Consider the following 22,612-nt stretch of genomic DNA (forward strand, 5'->3'; position numbering starts at 1 on the left):
CTTCAACTGTATCTCAGATAGGGGGGAGTGAGGCCTAAGAGGGTTTTATAAATAAGCATCAACCAGTGGGACTTGCGACAGGTATACAGAGATGACCAGTTTACAGAGGAGTATAGAGTGCAGTGATGTGTCCTGTAAGGAGCATTGGTGGAGCACTATGTATCATGTCACATCAGATGTCTCGATCTAGAGTTTGGAATTCCAATCAAAGATATCGATGAAGAGTCTAGGAACTCTATGGCTATTGAACTTTCCTGGAATAACTTAGAAGCAACCTAAGACACTGGCATTAACAAATATCCTTATTTAAGCCTATATACTCCCAGCAGGAGTTTATCAAAATGCTTTACTTTCTGAGGCAATGTGTTCCTCTGACACATTGATATAATTATTATTGAGTACACACTTGGCTAGGTCAAGGTCCTATAAATGTATTATTATTATTATTTTTTACAGTCTATGAATTTAGCAGTACCCCCCTCTTATTAAAAAGAATACCCAGGTGGCACATAACGTTCTGAGAACCATATGTTTCTTAGAGCATGGTTGTTCTATGGTAATTTTGCATACAACCTTCCCATAATTTTATAGGCACAAGATACCCGGCTAGCACATTACATTCTGAGAACCATATGTTTCTTAAGTGGGAATTTCAGTACTTCAGCATTACTTTTTCTGCACGTTTACTCATGGTTCTATTTAAAGAAAACGTTTCATAAAAACCACAAGAAAACAGTAAAGTCCAAAGAATATTCTAAGAATTTTATTTAAAAACATGTACATTCTGTTCTCAGCTCCAACAAAACTCTCTATCCTCTGTCTTGTTAAGTGTGTTCAGGTGTGTTAGCCGAGCACACTAATTGGCGACACCTGATCTTAATGAGTTCTTGTTTCCTTTTAAATGGGGTCTGTTAAAATACACATACCATGCTAGCTCCATCCTGGTGGTGCTGTGGACTAATTCCATGGATAGAGAACAGAAGATCATAGGTTTGAGCCTCAATTTAAAAACATTTTTTTTGCATGATTAATGCCTAAGCAAAATAATTTCCATGTGTCATATCTGTGCTTGGAGTTCAAAACAGTTAACCCAAACTGAGCTAGCAGTGTTATTAAAAGTCTTATTAAAACATTCAGTGAAAGTTAAGGAAGTTGTTCTAAAACCTCCAAATAACCTATCATTTCCAGCCTCAGAACTTTAATAAAACCTCCCAGGAAAACTTTCAGAAAACCATAGAAAAACATTGTAAGAACCCGCCTGCAACCTAAATATGAATGTTCTCAGAACAAGCTAAATGTTCACTTCTGTTCTCAGAACGTTTAAAACCTTTCAGTTTTACCGGTCAGGAAACGTATGACTTCGTTCCCAGAACCAATGTGAAACCAAACACTTACATTCCCACAACTTCCAAGGAACCAAATGTGCTAGCTTGGTAGTGTCCTGATTGAAATGTCACTAATCATACCTGTTTAAGACCAGCACTGTTGCGTATATTTATGTCTAAAGTACTGTTGAGTTCGCTAGTCAGGAGCCTGTGCTGCTAATAAATAGAGTTGAAAAAATCTAGGAAAATGAAAAAGCAGACCATTTCTATGCCTTTACATAGATTTTCTTATAAATGTTGCCTTTTATGGCTATGAAAGAAGCCGCTCCCTTTTTCATGACGCACGTCCTACTTTCAACCTAATTGGACAATAATCTATCCAATCACATTCCACGTTGTACAGCGGGCGCTGAATTTTGAAACCCAAAATGGCTACTGAGGCTGCTCAAGCGTAAGTTCCCTAAGCATTTTTATCAAATTGAATAATCGTATGCGATGTATTTCAACCCTATTCCGTAATATCATGCCTTTCGTCAAATTATGAATCGCGATTCAAGGGCTTCTTATACTAGCCTAGTTAATTATAAATCCCTAAAAATAACTGTCAATATGATGTGAGTGGCGAGACAAGCCAGCTAGCTGCTAACGTTAACTAGCTTTTCTTAGTTTGACTCTGATCCATCGTTTTCAGGTTGCTTGAAAGATGCGACCATGTACATTTGGATTTGTACGATGGGGCAGAGCGTCAGGAGGGTGGGGAAGCGGAGTTGATGGTGCCCTACCTAACTGTGAGTAGGTTAACACCTCACCTACTTTAGACACTCTGAAATGCTTGGCCAAAAAACTCGTCAAAATGTTGGAGATGGTCCAAGAAAAATATATGCATTGCATTAATTACATTTATAAGTACTATCTGTGTTGTTCAGGAGAGTCGTAGCAAACAGAAGATTTTGGGCAGACAGTTGTTTGTGCTTGATGACATGATGCAGCTTCTGGAGAGACTGGAGACAACTGACGAGCTGTTAAATGAACCCTGCCCCCCTGTCCCCGGTAACACACAGATACACATCCAACACATAATCGGTGATAATGCCACTCAAGATATCCTTACTTCCATGGCCTCTTAGTACCACTTAATAGTACTCCGAGGGGTCAGGCCTATCACTTTTGTAAATGACTGGTTTTCTGTGTACAGGCAACGAGGCTCACAGCCGCTGGAAGGTCCTGAAGAGTGAATATAAAGAGGGAGTCCAGGAGGTGGAGGCACTCATTAGCACCTTACAGGACAGGATGGACAAACTGCACCACAAACGGGACAGACTGACAAACCTGGTCACAGCACTAGAAAATAAGGTATACACGCACTCATGATGCACACTCACGGACACACACACTTTAGCCTGTACGGTGACTTTCCACGTTTTAAAAAAAGAGAGCAATGGTCCTCTCACAATTTGCAGACTTTCGATGGACATGGTCTTTCGTATGGTTACTTTGTATCAGTCCTGTGCCATGTTTTGGATATGTAATGTCTTTCCACATCTCTCCCCTAGAAAGATCTCAGCCTGCAGATGGGGGAGTCTCTCCAGACGGCCTACAATGCCTTGCGTGTGTGTGAGGGGCAGCTGGCCCAGCTAAGGATGGAGACAGACGCCACACTGGACCGCTCGGCTGACTGGCAGCACCTGAGAGACGCGTGAGTGACAAGCAGCTCTATCCACCAATCATACATCCTTGCAGAGACGTGTCCTATTTGTACTCTCCCACCTCCACTAATTTGCCCTGACTTTAGTCTTGAGCTACCACACTTCCATATTGTTCACTCCGGTATTAGAGCTCTCATTCAATGTCCCATTTCATAATGAATGTGAGAAAGACAAAAATGTAGGTTTTTCCCATTCTAAAATCAACCCAGAACCCCTAACCTAGTCCCTTGGTAATTCCAAACGAGGGTGGGCACCTGACTGCCCTGCTCCAGTCCATACTCACCTCTGTCTCCTGTCCCCAGCCTGCAGGGCTATGTGGAGGAGACACAGGGGGTGATGCAGTGTAGGCTGCTGTCGGTGGGGTCCTCAGAGCTGTGTGTGGAACTGAGGCCCCGCTCCTGTGGGTCCTCCTCTGGCCAGCTGGAGCCCCTCAGACTGACTGTCACTTGGAGCCCTGATGACCACTTCCACCTCCAGGTAAACAACACAGCTGACCTCCGACCTGGGTGCTGTTCATTAGGAACCAAACAAAATGGAGAGGGACCGTCCTGAATTTATCCAATACAAACTCTTGTTTTAGTTGCAAAACGTTTTCAGTTTCGGGTAATCGGTTTCCGTTGCAAAACATTTTGCTACGGCGTGTGACAAATGAATACACTCCTGGTTCGGTTTCTGGTCCTTACACATATTTTCCAAAGCTCCTGGTCCGGTTCTATCCTAGTTCCTACACCTCTTCTCCTTAGCTCCCCCTGAGCCCATTTGCATCCCTTGTGTCCTAGATGGGAATCATTGTTAGATTTAGCCAAGTAAGATATGTCTACATTTATTTCTCTGTTTTTGGCACCTATTGAGAAAATAACATTTTTTTGCCACCATTAGTCACAACCCCCACTTTGTCCCTCTCTCCCTCCCTCTAGGTGTATCAGGGTACTGCAGGGCTGTTAGAGGTGTCAATGAAGGGTTGCCTTTCTCATCTCAGTGCTGCCTTGCTGGAGGTCATGCAGTGCTACACCAGCCAGGGAGAGATGCTGGCTGAGATCCAGGCCCTGCATTCCAGGTACACACACACACACAGTGCCTACAAAGATCAGTCAGTGATGATTGAAGCGAGACCCTTGATGTTCAATGATAAAGTGGAGTGATGTTTCTTTCTGAGACTGAATCCTGTTGCTGTTTGAATGGCCTTACCACATGATCTGAAGCATTAAAAGCAGCCGTCTGACTATCCCACTGCCTCTTCTCTTGGTGAGGGATCATTGAGACACACACACTTACAAAAAGCAATGTAAAACAGTTGTATACAGTTGATCAGATCAACACACTCAAACGGAGCAATTTCTGCAAACTAAAACGTGGAGTAGCACTAAACAACCATAACTTGCTCAGCTACGAACCCATCAACGATTGTTTTTAATGACCCCCGACAGAATATCTTCAGTATTCTGAACTACTCAGTTCTACTGAAGGTGAGTAGGAGTTGCCGGCAAATATTGAGTACCTTTCTCATGCATTCTCAATCACACTGGAACACTTTACGTTCATAATATTGCTTATACTTCAACACTTCTAAGCAAGAATTAGTCTGAGTTTATTCGTATCTGTGGACATTTTCATATTCCAAACACAATGACACATGATGACGTTTTCATTCTTAAACACCTGTGTTTGACATGGAGAGTATTTCTCCTGTGTGTAGGTTTGCTATAGACTGGCGTCCAGGCCAGAGACTGCTGGTGTTCCTGAAGACTGCCTCTAGTGTGTGTAACCTGGGGGTAGAGGAGGGCTACCCCTCCAGAGGCACAGCTACACTCATCTCTGTACGCAGGGATGGAGAACTGGTCGACAACGCTGTCCTACAGGTAAAACATTCATCGCCATGACCTGTTTATTGATGTATTGAGGCCCATTTGAGTCCCATTGAAATGGTATTAGCAAACACCTTTTTTGCGAAGATGGAGCACTGCCCTTGCCCTTCAAGTTATTATCTACCCTTAAACATGAATTATTTGGTTCTTGCAGTTATTATTTACCCTCTGGGGTCAGTATTTGTTTGGAGATCCCCTTAATATTTGAAATCCACAGCTACAAATAACCATGTAAGTGATATTGATTTGTGCATTCCGTTACAATGTGAGACATGTTGTTTGAATTTGCAGCCTCCCCAGAAGACCCCATCTCTGACAGAGTGGCTGGAGTTCCTCTCCTCCAGTCCGTACGTCTGACCATCCTCTCTCTGGTCTACACGGAGGAAGTGGCTGTTTCTCTCCATGGTCACTAAATGGCGCCCTTGCCTCTCTAATATGTAAATATTAGGAATGTAACAATTTACTGATATGCATCGGTCCTGGTTCAAATGTTTGAAGATACTTGTGCATGGTTCTGCAGGAGCCCAAACCAATCCACATTAAGCGTGCGTCGATCAGAACTGATTCAAACGTTACAATCGCCATTTCACTGATGTTTTTCACTCATTGTTTTATTCCAAAAATACCTCTTCTGTGTTGTGACTGAGTTGATGCGTCCTCCTTCAGTTCAGTAGGCTATTGAACTTTTATGCGTGTAACTGCATTTGACTGTCAGATAATTGTGAGCACAGTGCAGGTAGAGACAGCTGCGTGCGCCAACTAGAGGTAGGCCTATCCATGTTCTAATAGGCCTTCAGCATTCAGATGCTTTGAAAATGGCTTTCACAATGTCATATCATAGGGTTTGTTAGTTGAGTGACAACTATTGTAATTTGCTGGGTCATTGTTACCAAATGCGCTGTATAATTGTTTTTTTACTGGAGTTGTGTAGTCTACCGGATTGGACAAAACTCGCATCGAACTGCTGATTGGGGTTTTCAATCATTCCGATTTTTAGATTGTTCAGGTCACCATAATAAATAGTTTGGGTAGTTTTTCTTTAAACAGTCAGTGTATTTGGTCATTTATACATGAATGGGGTAATTTCATAAAGAACCTCAATCATTTTAGCTAAAGCTCTCCATAAAATTCCAAACGTTCTAAAACATTTGCTTTTGAGACGGTTAAAATCCAACGCTGCGTTATATTAAATGCCATGCTAATTTGTAAAGAAATATTGACATAGTACAAGCTCAACATGTTTTATCTGCAAAAATGACAAGTTAATGAGTGGGTGATGGTGATTGCAGATAAAACATTTTTAAAAAGTGGATGGACAAAAAGCATAAATTGCCCTCACCTCTAATCTGATGATAGTGGGGTGGTAGATGCTCAGTCTGCCCTATGGCTCAGCTCATGTGCCTATATCATTGAGGGACTCTCAGCTCATAGAAGTAATCTCAGACAGATCCAGCTCAGATAGGCCCAGCTCCTGAGCTCTAATCATTAGCAGATATTCTTTTAAAATGGAAAATGAATGTGTTCATGCAACAACAAAAAATACAATATAGAGCCGAATCGCATCGATTCATTCCTCTAATCAAACAGAATTGCACCGAATCATTTAAGACTAAAACATATCGTTCCTGTATCATATCAGAGCCCATGTATCTAGATGCGTATCGAATCATTCATGAAGGGAGAGCTGCACATCCCTAGTAAATATCTCATGACTCTATCTAATGTTACTCTGTTTTGTCTTCTAGCTGTATCTGTTGTCTTGTCTATGTATGGTTGTAATGATATTACGACTCACATGTAAATAAATAACATACCATTTCGGTGAAAACTTTTTTGTTTTTCTTCATATTTAGACTTAAAGAAAAGGTGAAAAGTAAATAAACCACGTTGTGAAGAGTGAAACTTTTATTTCTCTATCAGAGTTCAGGCTCTTTTAGTCATCAGCACCCCTATAACTACTAGAGTAGTAACTATGTACACTCTGAATTATTTTGCTCCCCGTAGGCTGACGTCATGTGGTTAGATCATCTATGGGTTGACAGACGGAGCCTACGGCTCTGTACAAAGTCAACCCTGAAAGCTGTGAAAAAGCCTGAAGAGAAATGGCCTGAGATCTGAGATGGGTCTTCAATGGCTTCCACAAGCAATGTTATTTATTTCCACCTAACTTTGTAACTTAACGTACAAGCTGTTGACAACCTGCTCTCATATTCTTGAAAAGACATGCCCTTTGGTGGTTTGTCTGAGCTACTTGGCACTTTGACTTGAGAGCCTGCTCTCCCTCTCGTTTTTCATACTGTCAGTTACCCTTCATGCTTCGCTAATCATTCCTCACCTGCTGACTTTCAATTGGCTCCCTGGGATGCAGCAGGCGGAGCCAATGTCTGAGCTGTGAAAAGTTGGTTATGTGAACGGTTTGACCCACTTCTGATCCATGTGGCAGCAGCTTCTGCAGTTATTAGGTTACATTCTCCTCGCCTCACTTTGGGGTTGGGTGGTTTGATAATCCTCTTCATAGATCAGATTCCACTCCACTGTGGACGCAAGTGAAAGGGATCATGTTTTTCTGTCTTCAATGTGATACAGTAGTCTCACCAATCAGCATCAGTCGTACTTTGTTTTTGTCCCCAGTAATAACCGTGTCTAGTGACTGGGAGCTCCCTAGCTTTCCGTAGGGCAGTTTTAAACAGACAATTACTTGTTTATGTTGTAGAGGTGTTTAACAGTGTATTCAGACCCCTTAACTTTTTCCAAATTGTTATGAAACAGCCGTATTCTAAAATGGATAAACAAACATGTTCTTAATCAATCTACACAATACCCCTTAATGACAAAGCAAAAACAGGTCTTAAGACATTTTCTCAAATGTATTAAAAATAAAAGATACCTTGCTTACATTAGTATTCAGACCCTTTGCTATGAGACTCAAAATTGAGCTCAGGTGCATCCTGTTTCCATTGATCATCCTTGAGATGTTTCTACAACTTGATTGAAGTCCACCTGTGGTAAATTCAATTGATTTGACATGATTTGGAAAGGCACAAACCTGTCTATATAAGGTCCCACAGTTGACAGTGCATGTCAGAGCAAAAACCAAGCCATGAGGTTGAAGGATTTGTCCTTTGAGCTCCGAGACAGGATTGTGTCAAAGCACAGATCTGGGGAAGGGTACCGAAAAATGTCTGCAGCATTGAAGGTCCCAAAGAACACAGTGGCCTACATCATTCTTAAATGGAAGAAATTTGGAACCACAAAGACTCTTCCTAGAGCTGGCTGCCCGGTCAAACTGAGCAATCGGGGGAGAAGGGGCTTGGTCAGGGAGGTGTCCAAGAACCCGATGGTCACTCTGACAGGGCTCCGGAGTTCCTCTGTGGAGATGGGAGAACCTTTCAGAAGGGCAACCATCTCTGCAGCACTCCACCAATGAGGTCTTTATGGTAGAGTGGCCAAACGGAAGCCAATCCTCAGTACAAGGCACACGACAGCCCACTTGGAGTTTTCCTAAAGGCCCTCAAAGGACTCTGACCATGGAAAAATGATTCTCTGGTCTGATGATACCAAGATTGAACTCTTTGGCCTGAAGGCCAAGCGTCATGTCTGGAGGAAACCTGCCACCATCCCTACGGTGAAGCGTGGCGGCAGCATCATGCTGTGAGGATATTTTTCAGCTGCAGGGACTGGGAGACTAGTCAGGATCGAGGGAAAGATGAACAGAGCAAAGTTCAGAGATCCTTGATGGAAACCTGCTCCAGAGCACTCAGGACCTCAGACTAGGGTGAATGTTCACTTTCCAACAGGACAACAATGTAAGCACACAGCCAAGACAACGCAGGAGTGGCTTCGGGACAAGTCTCAATGTCCTTGAGACCCAGCCAGAGCCCGGACTTGAACCTGATCAAAAATCTCTGGAGAGACCTGAAAATAGCTGTGCAGCGATGCTCACCATCCAACATGACAGAGATTGATAGGATCTTCAGAGAAGAATGGGAGAATCTCCCCAAATACAGGTGTGCCAAGCTTGTAGCAACATACCAAAGAGGCTGTAATCGCTGCCAAAGGTGCTTCAAGAAAGTACTGATTAAAGGGTCTGAATACTTATGTAAATGTGATATTTCCAGGTTTAAAAATAAATTTAAAAAATTGCTAAAAATCTCAACCTGTTTTTGCTTTGTCATTGGGGTATTGTGTGTAGGTTGAGGGGAAAAAACGATTTTATAAATTTTCGACTAAGGCTGTAACAAAAATGTGGAAAAAGTCAAGGGGTCTGAATACTTTCCAAATGCGCTGTATATACAGTATATTACAAATTGCTCTCATTAATGAGAACCTTGTGTCCATGGAAATGTTCCTACACATACATAATTATTACATAATCCAGTTTCTAACCTACGATTTGTCTGCAGAACTGTAGCTCATTGACTTTTGCAAACCAAATCATTGTCTTACATTCGGTATGTTTTTCATCCGAGCACTAGTGTCATACCCTTACTTGGTAACAATTACTTTGCAGATAGCGCTCACCAATTCTGCATTTTGGTTAGCTACAGTATATTTGACTATTGGCTACAATTCAGAACATATACAGTACTTTGTGGTTGTGGTCATGATGGGATGCGGAAACAAAACAGGAACATGAGAAATGTTTTGAGTGGTTTTATAAATGGGGAAGATTTACACCTGCTTGTAGTGTGTTCTATGAAAGAATTATAGACAAGACCTTGAGGTACAGCAATAATCTGTTACTATTGAAGAGGCTACTGCTTTATCTTGGCCAGGTCGCAGTTGTAAATAAGAACTTGTTCTCAACTGGCCTATCTGGTTAAATAAAGGTAAAATAAAAAAATGAGTCAGTATGTCCTTTTCAAATAAGTTCATCACAAGGTCCAAAGTGGACTGGGTTACTCAAATTTGAAATGTATTCTATAACTAAGACCGAATCCAAGCAAATGTGCAGCCTTGGTCATTGGTCAGTATGAACTGTTATTCCCACTTTAGTGTTGTGTCAGCATCCTCAGGGTGACCTGTGGCTTACATAGCACAGACCTCTAAAAGCTAAGTGAGCCCGGTCTCTCCAACCCAGTCCCAGACAGATGTAGAACAACAAGATCGGTACTACAGAAAAAGATCACACAAAGGAATTCAAGTCAGTCTTTTTTTGTATAATGTCTTCATTACATAAAACATTTTTGAAATACAGTTCTGGATATTATTTTTTGTACGCATACACTCAATTTGTATTTTATACATTTGTACCCACACATTTATAACTATGAGTACTAGAGAATTTCATCTTAACAAAAAAAAATATATATTATACACATTTTTCAAACATTTCAAGTTAAGCTTATTGATGTTTGTAGCTAGATATTTACAAATTTGTACAAACTCAGTTTGGAGTATGAATAAAGTTTACAACACTGCACATATTTTACAAATTATTTACAGTCATGATAAAACAGAGCAGATGGTTTTAAAATGCATCTAGCAGACTCTTGGAAGGAACCAGGCCTAGCTGGACATGTGGGGTAGTAAAGCCCAATTGCTTCTTTTGGTTTGGCTCAACCAACAAATGGTCTCTGGCCCCCTCAGACCAGCTGGTGTAGAGGGGGCACTTGTTCTGGGCAGTTTTGAGCTGCGACCACCCCAACCTCCAAAAATAATTGATGTAGTGGGCTTTGTCTCCCTAATCTCCATGGGTCTATTGGCCTTACCCCTATCAGTTGTCAGTCACTGTCTTTCAGCCATGTCATTGGCTGATGCGCACATCAGTCAACTCGGAGGCGGGTGTCCCTGAAGGGAGCAAGCGAGCAGGCGGAATCAGATCCCCTGTCACCTCCCCAAACTTGCCCCGCACCTTAGCCGCCCAACCACCACTGTCTGTGAGGTGGAGATGGGCGACGAGTCCAGATGGCTTTTCTTGTCATCAGTGGTGACAGTCTTATACGTCGATGCGGAAGGACAGCAGCTTCTCTGAGTGCACGTTGTTGAGTGTGCGCAGGTCGGGCATCTTGAGCAGCAGCTTGGTGAAGCGAGAGGCGTCGCAGGGGTTGCTCTTGCTGACCAGGGCACGCAGCGCTTTGATCAGAGACTCCTGAAGCAGCTCCACGGAGTTTAGGTTCTCGATGCCTGAGCGATCTGAAAGAGGACAGAGAAGAAAGAGAGCACCGTTAGACTACTTTACACTTTAGTACAGACCATTACTATCCCATAATAGTGAGTGATTTTTGAAGTTTCAAGTGTCATCGTCAATGTTCCCCATCATTTTTTTCGTCGCTGAGCGGATTTCAGGTCTGCTGAGCGCAAAGTTCAACATTGTGAAAATTCTGTGCAACTTCCAGCTCGCATTTACTGGGAACACTGAGGCTGTATCCGCTTAAAGTAACAGTGTCAGACAGTGGTCAAGTAGGCTACTGTGGGTATTTGATCATAATGTAGGCCTACGAGAATGGCCTCCCATCAAAAACAATGGAAAAAATGCATTCCATAACATTTTAACATGGAAATGGCTGTTCTATCATTCAGCCTAAAGTAGCAGCCAATGTGTGATGTTCAATGTAGGCCTACATGCATTGCTTGACTGAAAATGTTGTTGTGTTGTTTGATGAAACCACTTTACAAAATATTACAGAGAATCAGACAAATGATGCTACTGCCTATAGGCTACTTAGCTTATTTAAAACTCTCTCAAAATAAAACACTGCTCCTTTAAGACAAAAAAAGTTATTTATCCAACTCCCTCTTTAAAGATGTCTAGAAATGTACACGGTTTGTGCTCTTGTAGGAAGCAATCCCTCCCCCATTGCTGACTACATATGATCTATAACTGGGCTAATAACTCCTTAACTATCAAAGGATATGAACAAATGTACACACGTGGCTGCATGCAGCTCTTGCTTTGACCCCAAAACAAGCGCATCTACTCATGACCGCTCATGCTTTAAACACAGTCCAGTTCAAAGTGAATGGCACAGATCCATATATGGCAATGGTCTATTTGCATATAGGCCTACTGCAGCTCTGATTGGTTATGCCACACCAGTCTGTGTAGAGTATGGGCTGAGTTGTGCATGTCATTGCAATAGAATCCTACTCCGATGCGTTCTGCCTACAACAAAATCTCTTGCATTGTTAATTTTGCACACTAAGTCTTGCATAGTTCGTTTAGTTTCGGTATGTTGCATTTATAATGGCTAATATTGCTTTGATTCCATCACAATTCCCACAGTAAATGGAAACGTTGATAGTGTTAACTAAGGGGGAAAACTCTAGAAAGTTGAGTGAAGTTCATTCTCACGCTTCTCAGCGCGGGCTGTTATTTCTTCTGCGCGGCAGTCCCGTGGGAGCTTAGAGGGAACATTGGTCATGGTGATTTACTGGCAGGAGAAGTACAGTACTTGAGCTCTGACTGCTTAGATAGGTTGTTAAAGTAATTAATAAGGCTTCTCATTGTTCTTACCTGCAGACACTAGCACTACAGCGGTGAAGAGACCCAGCTCCTCGGCCGTGAGCTCCAGGGATTTGAGCTTCTCGCTGAATTCAAACATGGTGTCTAGCAAGCCTCCCATGCCCATGCCCTTCAGGGCCTCCAGGCTGTAGGTGGTACCCGAGATGAAGGTGACAGTCTGCTCCTTCACATTGAAGAGGGAGGCAAAGCGCACCATCAAGACCTGTAACAGAAGCAAGGGAAAAGTGAGTGGGTGGTGAGTTATTTTATCTTCTCAATACAGTACAGCTGTGAGTATTTTTGTTTATCACTGTATGAAGTTTCTTTGCATATCTGTGTTTGCACACATTTCATGGATGCCTACCTCAAAGGTGCCGGCCTTGAGCAGGGTGACTTGGTCGTTCTCGGAGAGTGCACTGAACCCTGGAATGTGCTTTGCGAACTCCACCACCTCACGCACAGCCGGCGTGAAGCTGAGTGAGAAGTCCTCCCAGATCTCCTGGGGGGTCTTGTTGGGTTCGGCTTGGGGGTACATGTTCATTGGACATGCCTGGAGGACCGAGGAGAACCGTAATCAGCATTTTCCTATATGCTATGACTACCTGCCACTGTTATTGACAATCTTTGACATCAAGATCTTTTCTATGTTGCTGTTCTGTTCAGTGACTCACCAGCACAATGTCCTTGTGGTTTTTCCATGGGAAGTTCTGGCCCTGGGGGACGCTGCAAGTCTCAATGCTTTGGTGGCTCCCAAACAGGTTGCTGTTGTGGAACTGCTTGCCGTTGTTCTGGTGATGTCTGTCAGACATGGCTTGGAAGCCATGGTTCTGGAGGGCCAAGTTGTTGTTGTGGTGGTAGATTGTGTTGTTCTGGTGGTAGCCAGCAGGACAGTAGTTGGAGCCCCAGTTGTCCACCTCTCCGTTATGCAGTCTCGCGGAATCGCCCAGCTTGTTGTGGGCGTAAACAAAGGTCTCACGGTGTGCCCGGGCAATGGCGGTTATGGTGCAGTCCACCCCAGGGCTGGGGCATAGGGGTGGAGAGCTGGCCAACAGTGGCGGGCTTTGGTTGAATGGTGGGGGCAGAGGGGAAGCAGGGGCTTGTACTGGAGGAGAGGGGGAAGGGGCAAAAGGCAGCGCCTGAGGCTGGGGTGTCACAGTCAGACCCGGGCAGGGAGAAGAGGAAGTGGGAGAAGGGGGAGAGTTGTGAGTCAGGCTGGCCAGCTGGAACTCGTTTTGCATGTTGTTCATGCTGTTCATGGTGCTCTGCATCTCTGCCAGCATGCGCTGCTTCTCACGTTTAGGTATTCTGCCAAAGCGAACAGCTGGGGAGAGAGAAAGAGACATGTGGAGTCAACAGTCCTGACAGGGATGAGAGTGTATTAGAACTATTAAACCTTTTTTGTGGCTACATGTGTCATGTTTTAGCATGTGAAGCTGTACTTACCATCGCGGGACATGCCCACGGACAGACACTTTTTGAAGCGGCACTGCTGGCAGCGGTTGCGGTTAATCCTCACGATGGTGCAGGTCTCGTTCTTCAGGCACTTTTTGTACTGGATGTTCTGCTGGATACTGCGTCGGAAGAATCCCTTGCAGCCCTCACAGGCATGAACCCCATAGTGGAAGCCTGAGGCGACGTCTCCACACACTTTACACAGCAGCACCATCCCATTCAGTTCTGTTACAAACATAAAGAGAAGCACTTAAAGCTGTAATTCCAGCAGCTGTACTTCCAGCAGTGACAGATAGGGGTGCACAATCTGGATTCATATAAAGTATTGGGGATCTGGTATGGGGGTCTACTCACTGGTAAGGCTTGCCACGGACTTGCTGGGGGAGCAGCGAGAAATGCTGCTGTCATTACGACCCCTAGGCCTTGGGGACCCTCCGGAGCCGGAAGAGGAGTTGCCATCATCACCATTGGAGGAGCTGGAGCTGCCACTGCCGGAGTAGGCATTGGAGAAGCCCTGGGAGCCATTGGGGGAGGGAGGGAAGGAGGCTCCGAAGGAGTTCTCGCTGTACATAGACACCGGGCTGGTGCGGTTAGGTGAGCAGCCACTGGAGCCGATGTAGGAGATTACGCCCCCTGGCGACAAAAGAAAGAGCGGGAGGACTACTTGTTAGAATGGATGCGTGGTTTAAAAACAGTGAGAATTGAATTTGTCACATTTAGTGCTCTGTTCTTTGACACTCTAACCATTGGACATCAGTCAACTGACAGTGAGGAGTGATGGAAACTAAAACAGAGGAGGTGAAGAGGAAGAGGGTTAGAGAGAGGACGCCCACTGGTTAAGATTGATATTGCGCCCATTCATGGTCATTGACAAAAAAACGAGGGGGCGGCTGCAACTTTGTATCATTCTGTACATTCCAAATGTTCCCTTAGCTACCCAGGACAATTATGCAAGGAAACCGTGGCAATGTTATGATAACCATAGCAACAGAGTGACTGCGGAGAGTCCAAGAAGACAAGTGGCTGGGAAAAAAACACTGCTTTCCAGGAAATGTTGTCAGGAAAGGCTGCCCTGACTGGCTTTCCGTTTATTTTTCTAGTTCAGAGGTGGTCACCACTCTTTCCAAAACAGAGGCCTTGACCAGAGTACATTTTATAGGAAGCCATAAGGGAAAGATTGTCCTGTATGGGTTGTAACACATGAGCAAGCATCACCTACAGAACATTCTTGACATTACGGAAGAAGCTATTGCAGCATGGAGAATGAGCACGTTCTTTTGGGCACGTTCTTTTGGGATGCTGCCCAATAGCACAGACAGTACTATTGCTGTTGTGCAGTCTCATTGGCCAGACATAGCCACCCACACGAGTGGATTTAGATACTCTTGCGCTCTCTCTCTCTCTTTGTTGGAACTCTCCTGACAACTTTGACTTGCTTTTATTTGCTTCCCTTTCTCTCCAACTCTCCTTGAAACTCTTGTTATTCTCTCTCCACACCCCCTGCCCTCTGTACTCTTTCTTGCTCATACTCTGTTTCTCTTCTCCTTCTCCCTCTCTCACTTTCATTCTCTTTCTCCCTCCTGCTTGTTCTAATCCAGCGGTCTCAGTTTCTCCCACAGTGAAGGCTAATTCTCACAAGTTCCGTCCAAGGATCATGTTTCACCACAGCTGGCCACCCACACACCAACTCGTGCCCGGTCGCCGGGGGGTGCCATGCACAAGGCTACCGGGAATGGCTAATCGCTTTTTAAATGCCAAATGGTGTGCCCCGCCCTTTGCCACACACAGCGTTCCTGCCGAAACCCGAACCTACAAAGCATGTGCCCAAGACTTTCTGCACTTCCTGTTGACTCCAATTAACCTGTGCTCTAATACCAGATCAACTGTATTGTGTTGTTGTTAGGAGATAATGTGTTGTTGTTAGGAGATAATGTGTTGTTGTTAGGAGATGATGTGTTTTTGTGAGGAGATAATGTGTTGTTTTAAGGAGTCATTTGCAGGACATTGTATTGTGTTGTTGAGGCTTTAATTGATGATGCCCTTAAACCATCTTTATGATTTAATTTCCCTGCATTGATGGCAAGCTGCCCACCTACTGTATGTTTGGGTGGGGCCTATTGAAGGATGGGATCATTGTTTTGTGCTTAACAAAACCAAACTCTATACTTCTGTTCTGTGAGCTTGGCATTTAAAACTGGATGGATTCCAATTTCCTGATTGAACAAACAGTGAGGGAATGTTTGTCTGTTCTGTTCTTTTTGAGATATTCCAATCTCAGAATCCAGCCAGCCAGGCAGCCCTGGAGGAGAAACATAATTCACTGTGGAATGGAACATAAGGTCTTGTAGGGTCACTGGGTCAGGTGTCACCACAACACGTGCACTTCCTTGTCCTGCCTGGTGCTATAGTACTCTCTCTCCACTGCATGTTTTCACTCCCTTTGCTCTGTCTTCCACCTCCTGACTTTCTATCCCCAAATAATGTATTACCCACAATAACCAATCAGTGAGTGGAAGTTAAGATTGCTTTTGTATCAAAATCAAAAAAATCAATTAACTTGCCATGTTAAACCAACACTTGTAAAGTCGACGTGAAATGAAGAAAACACATCAATAGATATAGCTCTGAATATTGAATTCGTCTTAGTGAGTAAACATACATTCAGAGTGAGGTATTTGAAAGTAATGTAATAGTACATCGAAAGCTATGCATGGGAGAGCCATGGAATGAAAACAGATTGGACTGCAGACTTGTGTTGCTCGAGGAGCAGCACTAGTTTAGGCTGGCTGGAATACATTCCAGTCACGCCCTTACTCAACGTGCGCGACTCCAGCAGGTTATTCAACGAGACTGGCAACCTAAAAAAAAATGTTTAAAAAAAAAGACTGGCAAACTGACTGGCTGTGCAATACACGTTCCCCTCCCGCCTGGCGCTATCCATGGTACCTAATAGACAGTCAATTCCCACAATATACTCCTTAGATAATCTAATATCATTTACAACATACTTGCTGAATATAACTGAAAAGCTTGGCATCTATCTACGTTTTCACTTCGCTATGTTGTAGCTGTACAATATAATTGTATGTATTGAAAAGGTATTTTCTCTGAACCTATATTCAAATGGCTTAACCTATAAATGCTTTATTAGACCTACTATCGCCTTGCCCTAATAATAATATAATAAAGTTAAACCCATTATTTTGGACATCTTAGATATCGAAAAGTAATGTCCCAATCACCCTGCAAGTATTTGGTTATGCCTGTGTAATTATGTCAGCAACAATAAGTTATGATGCCTTACATAAACGTCCGTGTCCCACGTTTCAATCTAACACGTGACTGAACGATGCCCTGATCGAATCGCAATAAGTACACCCGCCAGCTATCCAATAGCAGTGCACACATGGCATCCAAGACTACGTCACCCATGGGACTCTGACGAGAAATTATGCAATGAGCTTGCTCTCTATACCAACGGAGATTGGTGGAGAACGGTGAATGAAAACAAAACGCACATGGCTAGCTTGGCGGGCCATGTGAATTGGACAAAAACATGCGCGGATGTCTGCATCAAAGGGATGTCAGTCCACCTGACATGACCTACTTCCCCCCGAACAATTTTAGTCCACCGTGTCTCAACCCATGATGTTCTACCTACCACACGTACACCATCAAACAATGTTTAGCACTTTAAATATTTCTTTAAGGAAATGTACAGATAACTTATAGGCTATTAAACTCCACAATACAACATTTCTTAATTTTGCTTTTACTGAGGCCAGTAAATCGATCTTGACAATGACAATTATGAAGAACAGTTGGGGTACAATATATAGGCTACAGTAATGATAACACACAATCATCAGTGAATTCCAAATAAACACTATGAGGAATAGGCCTACTTCAAGCCTCATCTGTCATGGACTGAGATTTGGCATGAGGAGAACTGTACAGAGGCCCATTGAACTTTCCCCCATCCAGTGTTGCATCACAAGGATGATTCCATCAGCCTCGTAAGTTCCATATACAAAAGTGTCTCTACTTAATCGACAGGTGTACATCAATACAATACAACTAATCATTGATTTACGCATTACGGACTGATAAACAACTAAATGTAAAGAGCTTCAACAGACTGCCAACAAGCCAGGTAGCCAAAACAATATGCGTAAAACACATAACCCCATTACACACGCACAACAAAATAATCCTGAATATGTACCTGTATTGTTGTTATTTGTGTCCATTGCTGTTGTTGCCATCCTGACCTCCAAAACATTCAAATAGATATCGGTGAAAATAGAAAACAGTTTAGGAAAGGATAATTTCCCTTCTGGTTAGGTTATTGGCAAAAAATAAGGTCCTCTTTGTTACGATGTCATTGTGTTCCTCTTTATAATAAAATCTCTATTTGAGTTCGAATACTCATTATAATACTTATAACCAAGGTTAATAAACTACCAAATGATGCATCTGCTATCGAGCAAGTTCCCGCGTAATGTGAATCACTTCTCTGTGAGCACTGCCTGCGAAAACAATTACGAAAAGCGTCTATGCTGTCACTGGCTCTATCCGTGTAGGTCTGACCGCAGTTCCCAAGTCGGTCTGGTTTTTCTCAGTCTCCCTCATCCCTAGGAAAGGAACGAGGACGCACTGCATGCCTGCTCGCACGGGGCTGAAAACGGGACCATGTGACCCCCGGGGAGTGCCTCGTGTCCCAGTGACACACTTTTTCTCCGAACACATCAGCTTTTCTTTTAAAACCCCTGCGCACATGGAGATGGTAACTCCTACCAAAATGGCTACGAAAAATGTGGGGAAATAATATTTTAACGCTACCATTTTTAACTAGAAGGGATAGGGCAGACATATGCACAATATTTATTATAACCAAATGCGCAAAGCCATGGCACATGTTCCATCCATCATTCAAATGGTGTCTAATTTGGATCTAATTGGACGTGTCATTATATACTGGCTCACAAAGGGCTCCCCTTTTCATGTCTGGTGGGAATGTGGACGTGACCACTGACATTCACTTGATACAATGAAAAGAATAATGCAACCTATTGTGAAGCAGGAACATTGCATTTCAAACATCGTAATATGATCAAGAACAACGATTAGCTTTTATTCAGCTTTTCTGGCAGCATTTGCAAGCGATGGGAATGGGGTGATGGTGGTATAGAATAAAAAAATAAAACTGTCCAAGAACTCTCCAGAATAATTGCAGACAGTATCATAACACCTTACTTATTACCATTTTATAACCAGTGTTTTTGTAATAGGAAAACTCTGCAGGATCAAAAGGAACATGATATGCCTGCATATAATGCGCACCATTTCTGCCAGACTGTTTACAGCGCCCCACTCTATTCTACTCTGTGCACATTGTCCTCACGCCCCCACATTGTGCTGCTGTGGGTACATGTAAAGATCACCTAGCCCAATTCTGCGACTACCCCTGAAGATCTCATTTATTTCCCATTATACGCAGCTACAGTAGGACATTTGGTTCGTTGGAAGTTGTGAGAACATACGTTTGTGGTTTCCAATTGGTTCTGGGAACGAACCCATAAGTTTCCTGCCTAGTAAAATTGAATGTTCAGTAAATATTCAGTGAACTTATTTTTAGGTTGCAGGGAGGTTCTGAGAATGTTTTGCTCTGGTTTCTGAGAGGTTTCATTAACGATCTGAGAATGGAAATTATTGGTTATTTATAGTTTTTTTAATAACTTCCTTAAAACTCTTTAGAACCCATAGCAGCCGTCAACTTCCTTTCTTTAACTTACTATAGCGGCTGGAACAGCCTTGTTTTTCTAACAATAATACACTATATATACAAAAGTATGCGAACACCCCTTCAAATTGGTAGTTTTGGCTATTTCAGCCACACCCGTTGCTGCCAGGTGTATAAAATCGAGCACACAGCCATGCAATCATCATAGACAAACATTGGCAGTAGAACGCCCTTTTCTGAAGAGCTCAGTGACTTTCAACGTGGCACCGTCATAGGATGCCACCTTTCCAACAAGTCAGTTTGTATAATTTCTGCACTGCTAGAGCTGCCCCGGTCAACCGTAAGTGCTGTTATTGTGAAGTGGAAATGTCTAGGAGCAACAACGGCTCAGCCACAAAGTTGTAGGACACACAAGCTCACAGAATGGGACCACCGAGTGCTGAAGCACGTAGCACATAAAAATCGCCTGTCCTCGGTTGCAACACTCACTACTGAGTTGCAAGCTGCTTCTGGAAGCAACATCAGCACAGTGACTTTTTATCAGGAGCTTCATGAAATGGGTTTCCATGGCTGAGCAGCCACACACAAGCCTATGATCCCCATGTGCAATGCCAAGCCTCGGCTGGTGTGGTGTAAAGCTCGCCACCATTGGACTCCGGAGCAGTGGAAACTCGTTCTCTGGCCATCACGCTTCACCATCTGGAAGTCTGATGGGCGAATTTGGGTTTGGCGGATGCCAGGAGAACGCTACTTGCCCCAATGCATAGTGCCAACTGTAAGGTTTGGTGGAGGAGGAATAATGGTCTGGGGATGTTTTTCATGGTTCAGGCTAGGCCCCTTTGTTCCAGTGAAGGGACATTTTAACTCTACAGCATACAATGACATTCCAGAGTATTCTGTGCTTCCAACTTTGTGGCAACAGTTTGGGGAAAGCCCTGTCCTGTTATGGCATTCAAATTTGTTTTTATTTAACTAGGGAAGTCAGTTAAGAACACATTTGTATTTACAATGATGGCCTACCCCGGCCAAACCCCAACCAAGATGATGCTGGGCCAATTGTGCACCACCCTATGGGACTCCCAATCACGGCCGGGTTGTGATACAGCCTGTAATTGAACCAGGGTCTGTAGTGACGCCTCTAGCATTGAGATGCAGTGCCTTCGACCGCTGCGCCAATCAGGAGCCCCCTGGAGCCCCAATGCCCCGTGCACTAAGTGAGGTCCATATAGAAATGGTTTGTCGAGATTGGTGTGGAAGAACTTGATTGGCCTGTACAGAGTCCTGACCTCAACCCCATTAAACACCTTTGGGTTGAATTGGAACGCAGACTGCGAGCCAGGCCTAATCGCCCAACATCAGCACCCAACCTTACTAATGCTCTTGTGGCTGAATGAAAGCAAGTCCCCGGAGCAATGTTCCAACATCTAGGCTGAAATCAAGTATAGAGTAATTTGTTTTTATCTGTTGGGCTTAGGTTATATGTTTTCTAGGTGCAGATACAGTGACTTTTTCCACATTTTGTTGCATTACAGCCTTATTCTAAAATGGATTAAATAGTGTTTTCCCTCATCAATCTACACACAATACCCCATGTTCCTCTAGGTCAGTGAAAGTGAGGGAAGTGATGTGGAGAGTCAGAGCTCAGCAGCAAAAAGCAGGAAGGAAGAAGAGTTAGAGATGATTGGAGGGATAGAGATGTGGAGCAAGGAGGGAGGAGGGAGAGTAGAGGACGAGAGAAAAAGGAGAGGAGAGTGGAGGAAGAGGAGGGAGAGGACAAAGCAGAGGGAGAGGAGGAAGCAGAGGGAGAGGAGGAAGCAGAGGGAGAGGAGGAGGGAGGGGAAGAGGAGGAGGGAGGGGAAGAGGGAGAGCACACCTGAGAGTGGAGCCTACGTTTCCATGCATTGTGTCTGCCCCAAGTCCCACCATTCACCCTTGTACCACACAGCCTGGCCCTAAAGTGACAGTGGCAGGTGTTTTGGAGTTGTTTTTAAAAGTAGTAGGAATTTATATATTCTCCAAAGCTTGTGATGGATTACAACAAGAAAATGGGCGGGGTTGACCATCTTGACTGAGGACTTATTGCAATGTTGGACGCACAGGCAGAAAATGGTGTAAGTATGTGCTTTGGGGGATGCTCAACATTGCCATCATAATTGTGTGGGGGACCCTGCAAAGGCCCCTTCCCAGAAACCACAGGTGCTGGTCCCTGAAGGCATTCAAAAAGCAGCTTGTGCATTCACTTTGTGATATGGCTACAGTGGCAGGAGGAGGGGAGCCAAGAGGGTATGTGGACTGAGTTGTAACTCATTTGAAAACAGGGGAAGTCTGAAGGGTGCAGGAGAGGGTGTGCATCCGGAGTGGACGCAGGGCAAAGAGTGAGAGATGTATAGAAACCTCCTTTGGGTGCTCTACGTGTTCTGTGCCACTTTGCAGGATGGGGCCGTGCTTCCAGAAGTTCCATGATATGTTGTAGGCTAAATCCAAACATTAAAGTGACAGTGTGAAATATGAATTTGTCCTACAAATATTTTATTGTCTCTGAACAGTTATGTTTTGTATCTTCTCTCTTTATATCTTTCTAATACTTGTTGCATTCACTGAATTGTTGTCGAAGTAGGCTACTATTTCTACATTTTGTGTCAAGCCTGGTCTGTACTAAATTTTATTGTGACAGGTTACCTACATTTTTAAATAGTCCCTGAATGGTTGTTTGCATTTTTACATTGTTACAGAAGTAATAATCATTGTCAATCAAATAGCCTACTTTGTGTGGGTTTTGAAATACTTTCTGAATATTGTCCTCTGGTCACATTTAGGATATTTTTGTATATAAATGTAAATAATATTTAAGTATATACTGAACAAAAATATAAACACAGCATGCAACAATTTCAAAGATTTGACTGAGTTACAGTTCATAGAAAGTAATCAGTCAACTGAAATAAATAAATTAGGACCTAATCTATGGATTTAACATGACTGGGCAGGGGCGCACTGGGGAGCCAGGTTCAGCCAATCGGAATGAGTTTTTTCCCACAAAAGGACTTTATTATAGACAGAAATACTAATCAGTACCC

The 22,612-nt window shown here is 43.5% G+C and overlaps 2 protein-coding genes across 2 annotated transcripts; one reads left to right on the plus strand and one right to left on the minus strand.

Moving 5' to 3' along the window:
• Window positions 1-1,708: 1,708 nt before the first annotated feature.
• Window positions 1,709-6,724, plus strand: LOC115171022 (uncharacterized). The gene is made up of 9 exons (XM_029727473.1): window positions 1,709-1,776; window positions 2,017-2,113; window positions 2,252-2,375; window positions 2,521-2,678; window positions 2,879-3,021; window positions 3,334-3,508; window positions 3,949-4,088; window positions 4,728-4,890; window positions 5,188-6,724. The coding sequence occupies exons 1-9, from the start codon at window positions 1,754-1,756 to the stop codon at window positions 5,251-5,253; spliced, it is 1,089 nt and encodes a 362-aa protein (XP_029583333.1). The 5' UTR covers window positions 1,709-1,753; the 3' UTR covers window positions 5,254-6,724.
• A 3,315-nt stretch (window positions 6,725-10,039) lies between these two features.
• On the minus strand, window positions 10,040-18,443 carry LOC115171023 (nuclear receptor subfamily 1 group D member 1-like). The gene is made up of 7 exons (XM_029727474.1): window positions 18,018-18,443; window positions 14,147-14,425; window positions 13,784-14,017; window positions 13,012-13,661; window positions 12,705-12,890; window positions 12,353-12,563; window positions 10,040-11,031 (listed from the first exon to the last, which is right to left on the minus strand). Exons 1-7 carry the CDS (start codon window positions 18,055-18,057, stop codon window positions 10,835-10,837), a joined length of 1,797 nt encoding a protein of 598 aa, XP_029583334.1. The 5' UTR covers window positions 18,058-18,443; the 3' UTR covers window positions 10,040-10,834.
• Between the last annotated feature and the right edge of the window lie 4,169 nt (window positions 18,444-22,612).

The sequence above is a fragment of the Salmo trutta genome, chromosome 32 (assembly GCF_901001165.1).
Source record: "Salmo trutta chromosome 32, fSalTru1.1, whole genome shotgun sequence".
In the NCBI taxonomy this organism is placed as follows: Eukaryota; Metazoa; Chordata; class Actinopteri; order Salmoniformes; family Salmonidae; genus Salmo; species Salmo trutta.